This window comes from Heliangelus exortis, chromosome 1 (assembly GCF_036169615.1).
Source record: "Heliangelus exortis chromosome 1, bHelExo1.hap1, whole genome shotgun sequence".
Taxonomy (NCBI): domain Eukaryota; kingdom Metazoa; phylum Chordata; class Aves; order Apodiformes; family Trochilidae; genus Heliangelus; species Heliangelus exortis.
The window spans coordinates 85415375-85430133 of record NC_092422.1 but is presented as its reverse complement, the minus strand read 5'-3'; the positions used below and the strand labels follow the sequence as shown (position 1 = coordinate 85430133).

At 38.9% G+C, this 14759-nt stretch overlaps 1 protein-coding gene across 2 annotated transcripts in view; it reads left to right on the top strand.

Moving 5' to 3' along the window:
* LOC139799423 (amine oxidase [flavin-containing] B-like) overlaps nucleotides 1-14111 on the top strand; it is a 53201-nt gene extending 39090 nt beyond the window's left edge. For both annotated transcript variants that reach the window (XM_071751453.1, XM_071751464.1), the window contains 8 exons: nucleotides 255-351; nucleotides 1104-1157; nucleotides 5106-5163; nucleotides 6118-6215; nucleotides 7376-7487; nucleotides 9130-9192; nucleotides 9608-9768; nucleotides 12645-14111. In XM_071751453.1, coding sequence (XP_071607554.1) covers nucleotides 255-351; nucleotides 1104-1157; nucleotides 5106-5163; nucleotides 6118-6215; nucleotides 7376-7487; nucleotides 9130-9192; nucleotides 9608-9763 — 638 coding nt within the window. In that variant the 3' untranslated portion in view covers nucleotides 9764-9768; nucleotides 12645-14111. The remainder of the gene's footprint in view (nucleotides 1-254; nucleotides 352-1103; nucleotides 1158-5105; nucleotides 5164-6117; nucleotides 6216-7375; nucleotides 7488-9129; nucleotides 9193-9607; nucleotides 9769-12644) is intronic.
* Nucleotides 14112-14759: the final 648 nt, after the last annotated feature.

The window sequence follows — 14759 nt, the reverse complement described above, 5'->3', positions numbered from 1 at the left end:
AATTGATGGCCATTGCTTTGTTTTTTTTTTCTTCTTTTATTTTTGTATCTGCCTAGATTAGAATCAGGGAATGATAGAGGGAGGGACCTCTGGATGCCATCTAGTCCAGTGCCTTGCTAGAAGCAGGATGAATTTGGATCAGAGTGTTTAGGGTTTTTTCCAGTCATGTTCTAAGTATTTCACAAGTTCTTTGAATCTCATTCCTGTGTTTGGATACATGGATCCTAACTCCTTTTCCACTTGATGCTTACCAGGCTATTGTGGTACCATGATCATTGAAGATGAGGATGCTGCAATTGGTTTAACACTTGATGATACTAAGCCTGATGGAAGCTTTCCTGCCATAATAGGGTAAGAGACAAAGAAAATGGTAATGCCCTTTTATTTTGCATTAGAGGAAACAATTGAAACAGAAAATGTGTTACTTTTGAAGGGAAATACTTTAAAATACTTATAGGGTTGAGTTTCTCAGTGTGTGTTGAATATGTTCTGTGAACTTTCAAAAAAATTCTCTCTACTAATTAAAATTGCCAATTAAAAAAGAAATCCTGTTTTTCTTCTCTCTCATTTTCTGTGTGGCAAAATATAAAACTGGAGAAGCGGAAAGGAAGGAAAAGAAAAAAGGAAGCATTTGTAGAAATGTAAAGTTATCTCCAGATGTTTTGCCTCCCTTAAACCTTACAGTTCTTTAAATTAAAGTTTGTTTTCCAGAATTGTGATTTGTTCTGTTTTATTAATCAGCCAGAGGCTGTGATCAGTTTAGCAAGTTTATTTAGCAATAACTTTCAGCTAAATCCCAGGCTTCACCTCTTTTTGTTAAATGACTGCATGCACTGCTGTATAGATATAAGGTCACTGGGAAACAGCTCATGCAAATATTCTAACCTGAAACTCAGAATAATTTTTTCTGCAGTGTGTCCTGCAAGCAGCAGGCATAGAATTTATCACTATGGAGGGAGGTTAAATGAGTATTTTGGATAGAGACCCAAAAGCTAATACTTTGAATCAGAAGCATCTCATCATAAGGTACTGGCATTTAAATAATGCAGGAATTGTAGTAATGTACTGGAAGAAGATTGTTTGTGTTCTTCCTTTTTTTACAGCTTCATTCTTGCTCGGAAGTGTAGAAGACTGACAGGTCTCACAAAAGAAGAAAGGTGAGTACAAACACTGGAGATCTGCATGGAATCTGAGTCAAACTTCTATTATAAATTACTAGAGAAGGCAAAAAAAAAAGCCTAATTTAAAGGAACTTTAGTTAAAGGAAGTGACTTTGGAACAGTAGAAGCACATGTCACTTTAAGGAAGATCTCTTACTTGTTTTTGGATAAGGATCCCACAGAATTTTCACAAACAGGAAGCAGATGTGGTAGCTAGCCCCTGCACTTTGCACTTTCTCAGCTCCTGGGTTTCATTTTCCAGCAGGGCTGTCCTGCTTACATGACTTTTGCAAAAGAACTGCTCTAAGCTACTGACTATGAAAGTTGTCTAAGCTGCCCTCTCTGGAAAGCATTCAGGACCAGCATCACCCTTCTTCACTGCTACCTCTCTGGCTTCTTGCAAGAGCACTGAGAGCTTTGAAAGCTTGTCAGAAGAGGCAGGTTTGGACCCTGTACTTGGTTTTATTTTATTTTTTTGTTCTTTTTCTAATCACCCTGAAGAAGAGGCCTTTCAGTGTCTAACTTAGTACAACCTTGTGCAACCTGCTGTAGTTGCTATGAGTGAGACCATGAAGAGGTCAGAAGCTGCCTCCAGCTCTGCACTCTCAGTTATAGGAATGAATGCCCTTCAGGCACAGGTGAAGGTCATTTTTGAAGTCTTATTGAAAACAAGCAGCAGTTCTCTTCTGTTTACTACTAAAATAGGATTTACAGAGTAATAAATTTTTCACACTGCTTCACAGTACCTGATCGAAGTAAAGCTGCAAATGGAGAGTGTGGATATGAGGAGACCTTTATTTTGACATAGAGAAAATACATTTGTTCTTAAAGCATGACACAAGTAATGCTGTGTCCAAGTAAACATTATACAGTAATAGCTAGTCTAACTAGAGAAGATGTAGTCATCTCAGATGAGCATTGCAGGTATTCTAGCAATCTGTGGATAGTGGGTCTAAATGGGGCTGTAAGTGTTCCAGTCTTTTCTAGTGAGCCTGGTACCTCAGAACATTTTTTTATGTTGACATGAAGGGCCAAGGCAGCCTTTTTCTCAGCACTCAGGCTTTGAAATAGACCTCCAGCAGGGGATTGGCAATAAAAGCAGTGTAGGTATCCTGAAATACAGTGTGTCTGGCACTTGAAGCCATAATAAAGACCAAATGGTGTGTTACCCTGTGTATCAATACACTAGGTACAGCTGAGCATTTGCAGTAGTTGAGAATGGCTCCTCTTTCTGTGAACTGAAGGGCTGTCCTGGCTGTTTGCAAGGCATGATGAAGGAAACATTGCTTTCCCTTGGATGTTAAAAACATTAGCACAATTATCTGAATCAACTTCACTCTACGGTGAAGTTATAAGCAAGAACAAAAAAATTATTTTTAAAAAATATTTTTAGTCAAAATAGAGTCCAAAAATATTTTGAACTCTTGTCCTTTCAGGAGCAAGCCATAGTCTAGGAACAACTTTGCTTTTGTAAGTAGTTATGAGGTATACTTGGGTTGGTAGCTGAGAGTGGTACCATGGTGCAGGGATGCTTCTGGCTCCTGAAATCCTGGTCACACTTGGCTGAGGCAGGAACCTGCCAGGCTGCATTGCAGCTCCTCTCCTGCACATGAGCACAAGTCTCCTTTCAGTGGAAACTGGGAGGCAGAACATTCTCCTTCCAGAAGAAGGCAGAACATAAACCTGGACCTTCTAGCAGTGTATGCTCAGGGTGCATCCAGTTTGTTGTTCAGATCGGGGCTATGGTGTTTGCAGGGAGAGGTCTCTTCTAAGAAGAGATGTGGCACCCTGTGGAGGATGTGGCATTCTGAGATGCTGTGATTGCCTATTACAGAATCACAGAATCATCTGGGTTGGAAAGGACCTCTGAGATCATCAAGTCCAACCCTTAATCCACTACCACTGTGATTGCCAGACCATGGCACTGAGTGCCACATCCAGTCTCTTCTTAAAAACCTCCAGGGATGGAGAATCCACCACCTCTCTGGGCACCCCATTCCAATGCCTGATCACCCTCTCTTACACAACCAGGGGTCTGCCTTTACCATGTTGAAGACTGGTTAAGGTTTTCAGTCATCCTTGGTTATGAAGAGTAGGATATAGAGTCTGTGGCAGCTATCCTAAATCATGGCTGGGAACAGCAGTGAAGGGAGGGAATGGACACCATTCTATAGCCTAAGCCAGACTGGAGGGAGTAAAATTGCTGCCTTGCAGATGGTCTTCTGAGGCCAGGTGCCAAAATAGTAATTATAGGGATTAGATTGTGCTCTGTCTTTCACACCTGTGCAACAAATCATGTGTGAGGTGTCACACACTGCCTTGGAAAAAGAGACCAGGGTGAAGAGCTGAGTATCCATCTGCATGTGCACCACTTCCACATCAGGCACAGGAAAACTCTCAACAGGACCCTACCTAGGCAGCTTCATGCTTAACATTCCTCTTTTTTAGTGCTGGTGGCAACTTCACAGCTAAGTCCAAAGCCAAGAAATAAGGATTTTACTCACTATATATTCCATATGTTCCATGCTAGCATTAGCAATAAATCTATAAATAAGTATATAAATTCTAGGACATGAAGTGCAGATATTGCAGAGAGACCAGCCCATCTGCAAGTGTTGCTCTTTTTTGGGGGGAGATGTCCTCAGTGATAAATTACTTTTGGTATTATTCAATCCTTTAGAAACTCCATTGTTGTGTTTGGTTTTTTTCCTATCAAATGTTCCCTTATTATGCATAAAAAAATAGTCATATGAATTATTATTCATATGATGAATAATTCCTTCCAAGGTTGAAATTTTTTAATAGTTAGAAGATGCCTTTGACCTGAGGCTTAATATTTTCTTTTTGCACAGCTACCTTAAAGTCTATCTGTATTTGCAAACAGCAATGAACTTGGACCTTCTTAGAGCCCTACAGTTGACTGTATATAATAATCTGAACTTGGGATGTCATTTCCAGGCTCCCTGAAGAGTCTGCAAGTCACAGAATCACAGAATGTTAGGGGCTGGAAGGGACCTTGGGTATGGAAAAAGAGCATGGCACAGACAGATCGAGAAGGGTCCTTCTCATCCCTGTCACGGTGCTGGGAGGTGCAGAAGCTGCTTTTTTTTATTATTCCTCATCACCTTTCTGTAGCATTCTGGAAGTTCAGCTGCTCATGGGTGTAGCTGGGCTCCTGTATAGCTGGCTTGCTTCCTGAAGAAGTATGGGCACACATTTTCCCTCACATGCTTATAGAGCTACATGTGTAGCCCATGCAGTTACAGCTGGGACTGTTGTATTTCTGTGTTCAGCATGGCTTTTTCTCTTGGAACACACAGTTTGCTTCCAGAAACAAATGTCTTTTCAGTACTGTGTTTGTGTGGGTTTTTTTCATAATTATTTATCATTATTATTTCATCTTGATCTTCTTGTGTTAGGGAATTGGTGCAGTACAGCTTACAGCAATGAGTAAAACACAAAAGCTTCTAGGAACAAACTTACTTGTACTTGTGGGTTGCTTCAGACTGAAATATATTCATGCATTTATAAACTCACAACCTAAAAGAGGAAGAATTTTTTTTTTGACATATAGAAATATAGTACTTGTTCCCTGAGAGCCTTGGGCTATCAGTTACTTGCATCTTTGTAGGAATAAACCATATTAGTGCTTTCATTTCCTGACAGCCTAGAAAACCTTTGGATAATATATGAATGTGGGTGACTAGTGGTACCTTAAGGGTAATCTCGCATTTGTGCTGGTAAAACTAACACTTGTGCAGCACGGGAGTTTGAGTGAGTTATTTCTAGTGGTCCAGAGGCTGAGCAATTAGGGTAGATCCCAAAAAGCTGGAACCTCAAGTTCAAGCAGATACTAATGCTTGTTCTCTTGAAACATGGACATAATAGAGGTGATTTCTTTTCTCTTTCCTTACCCAGAATTCTTCTGTTGCTTTTCTCTTGCAGGAAGATGAGGCTGTGTGAGCTCTATGCAAAGGTTCTGGGGTCAGAGGAGGCTTTACATGTAAGCACAAAATCTAAACCCCAGCATCCCTTGTCCAGCTTCTTGAGGTGGGGAAGGGCAGAATCAAACTTGGAATGCAGCAGAGCTCCAGCACTGATGTCTTGGGAAAGGTGCCTTTTGTTGAAGCACTTGCTGCACCCTCTAGAGGAATGGGAAGAAGGTTCTGGCAAGTCTTGGGTTGTGCTTGACAGTGAGTTAAATGGCAGATTTGTTCCTCATGGGTGGCTTTTGCTGTGCTTGCCACTGTATATCTCAGCCATTCTCAGGTGTGACAGGCTTGCCTTTCCCTCTCAGTCTGTTGACCATAATGTTTCTTCTCCCTGCCTGGCTTCTAAGGTCCATTGCTACCTATGTTTTTCTTTTTGCCTTTCCCTGGCTGTCTCTTCCCTGTAATGGTAAATAACTTGGAATTTGTGTCATCTCACACTTAGTTTATGTGATCAATGCCTACTGATCACATAATTTTACCTGAGTTAAAAGATATGGACACCAATCATGAGATTACATGATTTTAAACCCAATGTGATTGCAGAACCACTCAAGTGCTAAACTTTGCATTTTAACAGTATATACTTGTGTCTCATCTACTTATTACAAGCATCATACAGGTGTACACTAGGAGTTAATTTTTCTTTACATGTCTCACGTCATAAATTTGTGCTCAAAGCATAAATTGACAATGATAGATTAAGAAGATTATGTTCTACACTGGCCAGATTAGCGTGGGGGTTTTTTTTGTTTTTTTTTTTTTTTTAAATAGGTAGCAGTGTCTAAAATTAAGGCTTATTGTGTCGGATTCATGCTGCATTAAGAGACTTCTTGAATGTTCTTGTTTTGTGAGATGAAGACATGCAATGAATCATAAGCTATTCTTCTCTTCTAGCTCCTCAGTTCTTTTATCATCTTCCTCGGGACTGTGTCTTTTCCTTGAGTGAATTAATCTCTGTTTTACAGCCAGTGCATTACGAAGAGAAGAACTGGTGTGAAGAACAGTATTCTGGGGGCTGCTACACAGCCTACTTCCCACCAGGCATAATGACTCAGTATGGAAGGTACAGTGCCTATTTATAGTGGGCTTCGAAGTAGTAAGATAAAACCAAGTTAATAAATATCCTCAGAAAGGGTCATAAATCTGTCACTGTTCACTTTAGACCTTTAGGATCGCTGGGGAATATTTTAGAAATATTATAACCTTCTACTTGTCTCAGTTGGGCTTTATGATGGATGAGTGTATTATCAATCAGGGGGTTTAATTCAATTTGTTACATGGTGAATGCAGCTAAGTTCTTGGAAAAGGAGTTGGAAAGTTTTCACAGTCTGTTTACTAAACTGGGTACTGAGTTTGGTGTTACCATTTCTGTCACATCTTTAGCTGTTGTTTGGGGTTTTTTTTTTGTTTGTTGTTGGTGTTTTTTTTTGTGTTTTTTGTTTTCATTTTTGTTTTTTTAATGAATACTAGCAGAGAGTTAATTCCTGCCAATACTGACAGTAAAATGTGTTTTCTTTGGGCTGTTCCTTTCCTTTTAGAAACTAAGGCTTAATATAGTAATCAGTGTGACATTGTATACAGTCCTTTCTAACATAAGTTTTTGCATTAATTTACAAAAAAGAGAAAGGCTTGCTGGTTGGAAATGTGATGTGATGGTGGTGTGACCCTACTTTTGAAGTATGGGTTTCCACAGTTAATTAGAATTTAGGGCAATAAAACAGTTGTACTGAAAAGATATGAAGACCTTAGTTCTTTAAAGTAATTTAAATCATAATTGTTGCAAATTCTGGCAAAAAAAGGGTTAAAAAAAATCTTTTTTTTAACCTTTTTTTTTTGTTACTTTAGATGTGGGAAGGATGTACTTCAGAATGCTACACTGTACCAGTAATGCGTAGCATTAGTATTTATGACACTGTCTGAAATAATGAGATGGAATAAGCCTCATCTCAAGCTAATTGTCCTTCACACCTGCGAGCACTAGATTCACAACCAGAAACAGCATTGCAAAATGTGCAGTGTAAATATTTAGAGTGTATGAATGCTGGTATGTTTACTAGAAAAAAGAAAATGCAACGCAGGCTCCTCCTCCAGCTCAGGCCACCCAAAGTTATTATCTTTAATTGCTTGGTGCTATTGATGATACTTTTATTCTAATATTAACCCAAAGATTTTGGTTCTTTTTCCTGATACAGCTGATGTGTTTTACTGCTTGTCCCCCTCCAGGATTATTCGTCAGCCCGTTGGCAGGATCTATTTTGCTGGCACTGAGACGGCCACAGAGTGGAGTGGGTACATGGAGGGAGCTGTGCAGGCTGGAGAAAGAGCAGCCAGAGAGGTACAGCCTAAAACAGGGGGGAACTGTCATATGTCCTGTGGAAAGTGAAAGATCTTTTGGTTGGAGGTGAAATTGGGAATTAAGCGTTGACAGCTTCAGGTGTTCTGAAATCTCGAAGCAAATCCCTGCAGAGGGGATAGATGTCAAAGAGGAGGATGGTTTTGGACTTACATGTGGAATGCTTAGGAAAGGCTCTGGCCACTGGATCAAACTCTTCTCTGTTTCCAGTGATGAAATCCTTTCTTCTGTTAAAGAAATTCCAAATTTCACCTGGTCAATTTATCCCCCAAAAAGGTGTTTTGTTAAGTCGTTGCACTAAAAATCATGGCTGTTGGCCTCACTAAGAACAGCTCAGTTCTGCAGCTCTGCAGACCAAGCCAGTCTTAAACTGTTTCCAACAATACCACTGACACAGTGATGTACCATCAGTACAGCCCTACATGAAATCATTAAACAAGGATGTAAATATTTTGCTTCTGAGAAAATGCAAGTACCTCAGATACTTTCTGGGATGTTACAATTTATGGAGCAGTAAAAGAAATTTCATTTCTCTTTTATGAAGTGAAGAAAATTTTGTGGCTAAAACCTACAGTCATAGAACAGAATTTGGCCTGGAAGGGATCTGGAGAGTTCATCTTGTCCATAGCCCTGCCCCAAAAACCAGGGATCAACTGTTCCTTAACTGTCTCAATTATGAAGGTTATACCTAACCTGTTTCTGAAATCCTCCAGAGGTAGTGTTGCATGACCTCTGTAATAAAAAGGCATTATAGCAAAAGCTCTGTATGCCTCAGCAGAGAAGCTGGCAAGTGAACCTGACTGGTAAAAAATATTGATGTATTCCTTTCCTCATTCACTTGTGAAATGAAAACAAAATACTGTTTAAAATTCAGTGCAAGGGTGTTTCTCACTCTCCTGTACTGAAAAGTTGACGGCCCCTGAATCTTGTTTAGGGTAAAAGTCCATCACAGAAGATGGCAAATCTTGTTAAATCTAGAAATACCTGGAATAAGAACATTAGTGTCACCACTTCAATTTTATTTTAGCATAGAAGTTAAGCTTCCTGTCTTTCATGACTGTTATTTCAGATAATCTTTGCCATCCTACTTATCTCTGGTGTCTTTGATACTTTAAAGGGTTACTTTTCTATTATGAAGGTGTCCTTTTTAGTCTTCCTTTTCTCTGGCTGAAAGCAATGATCTGTCACCACTCATTGGGTTCTGTTCCTCTTCCTATATTGTAGTAAAGTTTACAAACCAAGCTACTCCTGGCTATATAGGTTGCCCATGCAGTAGGTAGTTTATTCACACCTCACTTTACCATGAGTGTATACTTAACTCCTAGCTGTATTCATATTATTCTGTTCTCATGGGACTGTTCACATTCTGGTATCTCACATGGACTAACTAAGCACAGAGAGATTTTTCTGTTACTATTTCTTCTTTCCACTAGGATGAGTATCTTACTAAATATCTGACCTCAGAAAAGTTGTAAAAAGGTCAAATTTTCTTTAGAATTTGAATACAGAGAGATTTATATGCTTAATTGTTATCTTCAAAATGCCACAAAAAAAAAAAAAAAAAAAAAAAGTTGGCCCTTTTTCCTTTTTAGAGGTACTTACTATAAAATGTTATTCTTATCAGGTACTGTTTGCTATGAGGAAAATCCCAGAGAGTGAAATTTGGAAGCCAGAACCTGAATCAACTGTAAGTCTTTCTGTAGATTTAAAGGATTATTTTCTTTCTGCTGCTTTGCTGCTGAGATCAAATTCTGTTGGCTGTTTTTAATTAAGTTCACTAAGCCAAAGCCATGATAAACTTTCTCTTACTAACCAAAACTGCCCTTCCCTAAATGGGAATATGATAGAAATTCAGAAAAGGCACCCATCTGACAACTCAGTAACACAGGATTGGAAAGATCTGCCCTTTTAAAGTGGTCTTTGAATCCCTTCCATGTGTCTCTGATTTCCATGTAACAGAGCAGACAATTTTTAATGCACTGTACTTCTTCACAATGTGAACTTCTTCAACCCTGTTTCATTTCTGCTGCAAGAACATCTTGATTTACATCTTGCCTCTCACAGTGGAGATGTTATCTTGATAATGGATCCTGTCCCCACAGGATGTTCCAGCTTTGCCCATCACTACAACCTTCTGGGAGAGGAATTTGCCATCTGTTCCAGGACTGCTAAAGCTGATTGGATTCTCCACTTTCTTCACTTCTGTGGCTGCAGCAGGGTTATTTGCATACAAAAAGGGACTTCTGGTTCAGAACTGAAAAAGGTGCCAGCACAAAGCCTCACACTTGAGTGGTTCTGGGTTTTTTCAGAGAATTTTTGGCATGTACTTCCCTGTTTCCAAGATCAAATTAAGACTGGGGAAAAGGAGAAAACAGCAGAGAGAAGAGACTGGGGGGGGGGGGGGGGATAAAGGATGAGTGTCTATACTGAAAAGAACCCTTCGAATTCATGCCTATTTCTAGCAGTAACTCTTATGTTATTGAACTTCTAGGATGCCCTGCCAAGCATTATCACTTTAAGGTTTTTATCCAGATCTCAGAGGTGAAGTGGCAAAATAGCCTCTTTTGATGAGATGTCCCATTGTTTTTACACTTCTACCTGAACCAGACTCTTCAACCCCAAGTCTTCACAGGCACTTCAATCTCCAGTTGCAAATAAAAGTTTTCTGCCTTTCTGTGTGGTAGACTGGGAAAAGAAATCAATAGCTTTAATTATACACTTCATTCAAATTTCTGGTGAGGATCTGTTCAGGTTTTTTTTTTTTTTTCACCCAGATGTCTAAATCCCAGGCAGCACCTAGGAGGCATCAGGCTTAGTTTATCCACCCAAATTATGCAAGTGTGGCCATAGGTAGTTAGCACTTTGAGTGGTGTATTTGCCCTACAGTGAGCTAAAGAACAATATTTTTTTTCCTGCCTTTCTCAGTGGAGTTGGATTTCAGGCTCCTATCTGTGTTCACACTGCCTGAAATGGCAGAGCTCATGTGTCTGACTTGAGTCCATCCCCTGTCCTCTGCCCAGAAAATGGGCAGGCTTCAGACTACAGCTCATGTGTGCAGCAGTATGGCTGATCAGGTTGTTGGACCTTACTACAAATGGAGAACCTTTGATAATGTGGTGGTATAGGTATAGCCTTTCAAGCCTCTTTTACACTGACATCCCTTTGTCACTGAGGTCCTCTTTTAGCTGGCTAAGATGCTGAAAGATGGCACAAGAATAAATTAACCTCTGCCTACTCTGAGATGTTTTAAAGCTGTCCATAAAAACTCTTCAAAATAATTTTATTATCTCCTTCCTTTCTTTTATTTACTTATTTTTATACTTCTAACACCTTGAGGCTGTCTCTTGCTTGGGAGGGCACAGTGGGTTTGAAACTGTAGTGTAAGCATAAAAAATCCCAAACTTCATCTGCCCTCCCAACAGTTGCTTCATGCTCAACAGAGCTGATGGAGAGCTTTAGTCTCTCCAGACAGCCAGTTTGTTGTGATTAGCACTTCCACTTCTGCCTGCTGTGCAGTGTTGTACTGACCATGTACTTTTGGTAACTAATCAAGGACCTAAATGATGGAGAGATCAAAGAGGAACATGGATAGGTTGGTCACATGCCAGTGCTTCTGCCCTCCTTAGCTTGGTACCTTACCAGCAGTTTGAAAGAGGATAAAATCTGACCCCAGACACCAAAACCTTAGGGCCCTACCTGTCAACATTCACAGTACCTTGTTTTAGGTATTTCTGCTGTTTTATATCTGACCAACACAAAAGAGGAAGTCACAGGTATAACTGAGAGCACATTAGGTTTGAGAAAAGTTGTATGTCTAAAATTTTTCGGAGGTGATTTGCTGTACTTTACCCTTCAACCAGTGTCTATTTAAATGTAAAAAGTTACACTGCAGTAAAAAAACAGGGAGAGAAGTATAATAAGAATACATTCAACAACTGGTGTGAGCAGATGGTAGAAATGTATCAGCAGTCTCAGGCAGACCTTGTTGGGCTGTTAGCATCTTATCTTGCTTGTGCAGAGTAGTACTTCATTCTCCAAATAGTCCCATGGAAATCCACTAAACTACTTATAAAGCTGTAATACTTGTGAGCTGGGCATCGATTTCTGGCCCTTAGGTTTCATTCTTTTTAAGTTGATGAGCCAGTTCAAAATCTTCTTGTAGCAGCATCTTGGATTTTATCACAAATTAATATCCTCATAACAGCCTTTTAAAATGCATAGGGGGACTTTCAGACATAAAGATCTTTAAGTCAGTAGAACAGTGCAGCAGTATACATATGGCCTTTCTCTTTGTATCACACAGAGCACTAATTGGCTGGGACATTTGCCTACCACAGAGTGCTTCTACATGGCTTTCTCTCTGTCTGATTTATTTACTAAATGAATTAGGAACCAAAAGCTGTATGGGGACTGTTTACATTCAGAGCTTTTGCAACTCGGACTATTCTCAGGCCAGAAATAAACACAGGAACCTAAATTAGAGTAGATATTTTTAAAGCCTTGGCCCAATATTTGTCAGTGCTAGACAGTGGATGCATACTTAACATAAAGAAGGGCTGCATTTGCACATGATTTCTCTGCCAAAACTATTTGGAATTCAAGTCCTGCCTCTGCCCTAGAAATACTTTGCAGGTCTCCAAAGGGGAGCAGATCTATGAGACTAATGAGGATAGATTGGTTTTATTCCTGTCCAAAATTTATCTCTCTCTTCTTTGCTCCTGAATCTGGCAGAGGTTTTCCCAGTCTAACAAGGAAATGTGCAGAAAATCCAAGGAAAAGAGGTTAGATGTAGTTAGAACTGAACTGAATTATAAACAAAACTTTTCATGGTAAATTTAAAAAAAATAAATGAGTGTAGATAGGGATAAACCATTCTTATTTTTTCTTATTTCTTTCAAAGTGAAAAAAAAATGGAAAAAACCCCAAAATATCGTGAAGCATTTCTCACGTTATTCTGCTGCTACTAAAAATAGGTGCATCTTGGAATCCCAAATTAATTTTGAATCCTCTTATATTTCTAGCCAAATCTGGTGGAGCTAGGAGGTTTGAATTGCAGCATCTGTATTAGCACTCAAAAGTCTCTGTCCTTTTCCTTCCAGACTGCCAAAGCATTAGGAATGGTCTCTTTTGTCTTTACAGATGTGTCTCGCTATGATGATGCTGTGGAGATTAAAAAGAAAGGTTTGCTGCTGTTTTTTCAACATCTTCCATGCAAAAGGAATAAGTGGCACTTTGTTTATGTGGATACCAGTATGATGAGAAAATTGACAAATGTAGATAGAGAATCTAGTTGCTTCCCCGTGGGCAGAGGGAACTGTTAGAACTGGCTTACTTTTTTTAAATTCCTTTGTGCCAAGCCTTCAAAGAGAGGAACAAAAGTCTGGTTTAACAGGTAACCAGTCATGCTATATTCTTAATTTATTAATCTGTCTGATAAGAAATCTTCTATCATGAAAGTTCCAGCAATTCATCAGCTTTGTAAAATGTATGATAGGAACAACTGTGGAAATAATTATATTTGTCTCTTATGAACTGATCTGTGTTATCATGCATATTTTGTAAGGCTCTTAAGGGTTTAGAAAAGGGAAAAAAAAAAAAAAGAGGTTCACTTGCTTGTATACCGTTATGCTAGTAATGGAAAGGATGTCAGTCATGGCATGAAAATATGTTTTTAACAAAATTTTTGAAATCTAATTGTATAAACTATTTGACATTAACAAGGAAATGCATGATCTGACGCAGCACCTTGTCTTTACTTTAGCGAGTGCATTATTTTTCTCAGTGCAGATCTTGATTCCAAATAGCACATCTGCTGTCAATACAATACATTACTCACAATTAATTATATGTCTCAGAATTGTTCATTACTGGAACCTAAAGCCTGGAGGAGAAGCTAGGGACATATTTTGAAGTAAACATTCTGTGTCCTCAATGGGAATATCGTTTCACTTCACAGAAGTGCAGAAATTGTTAGTTGAGGTTTTTTTTTCTTTTTTGTGAGACTTGAAAGAAAGGTATTTTTGAGGAAGAAGTAATAGCATGTCCTTTAAAAGTACTTGGATGCAAAAGGAAGCCAGGATAAAGTGACAATGGATCTGCCACTGTTATCAGATAAGGAGCAAGCCCACTTAAATCACAGATTATGAAAGGTCTCAAATAAATCTGACCTGTGTTTAAATGGACAAACACTCCCTCTCCCATCTCCACCATTTTAAGTTTACCTTGATCTTACAGTGTGTTCTTCAATAGAGATAAATATGAGATGGCCAAAGCAGTTTTGCTTTCAGAGTATCTCTACAGTCAAATCATTTAGACGTTGTCATAGACTGCCACTTATAATGTGTTGTGTACAGGTCAGTGTTCAGTGATGTCTGACACTCTTTTTGGAAAAAAAAAGGGTGACTTCACTTTGCAGGAATATTTATGCTGTGTGTGTGATGAATTTGTGCCTTTTATAACTGTAGCATTTTCTCAAGTGCCTCTGTGGTGACTGTCTCCCTCTGTTTCCTTCTTAAGTTCCTTTTTCAATAGGCTCTGCAGATATTTTTATCTGACAGCTGTAAACTTTTTTTAATGTAATTAGGATCAATAAATATTGTCATGTCATGTTTTCTTTTGTGGAAGCCCCTTCTGACTTGGTTGTGATGGTGAGCATTACTTAGTAACACATTTCACACTGAAGCCAGTAAGATGTTTTCAGCTTTTCTCAGTAAAGCAAGGTCTATAAAGAAGAGGGAAAGAAGGATTAAAAAAAACACAACAAAACACCCAACCAACCAACCAAAAAAACCCAAACCCCAAAAAAACCACAAAAAAAAAAAAAAAAAAAAAAAAAAAAAAAAAAAAAAAAAAAAAAAAAAAAAAGGAAGCCAAAAACCTCTCCAAAACTCCCCAAAGATTAAACCATATTTGGCAATAGTTCTTCCTAGTATACAGGTGGCTAACAGGCTTACATTTAGAAATTATTTTTTGATTGCTGTAGGTGGATTTTGAGTGTCCCCATCATGAACTTATCTCTCTTGCAGCACCATGATTACCAGAACATGTATGGGCAGGGACATGTTTTATAGCTGCTTGTGAGTCAAGGGCATGTTTTATGTAGCTGTAACAGAACATGGGAAGAAAAAGACTTTGTACCAAATAGTGTGTGCTGTAAGCATAAAAAAAACTAGAAGAAAAGAGAGGTAAAAGTTAATTTCATTCAGCCTCAATTTCATTCAGCAGCTCCATGTCCGTGCTAGAGAGATAATGTAA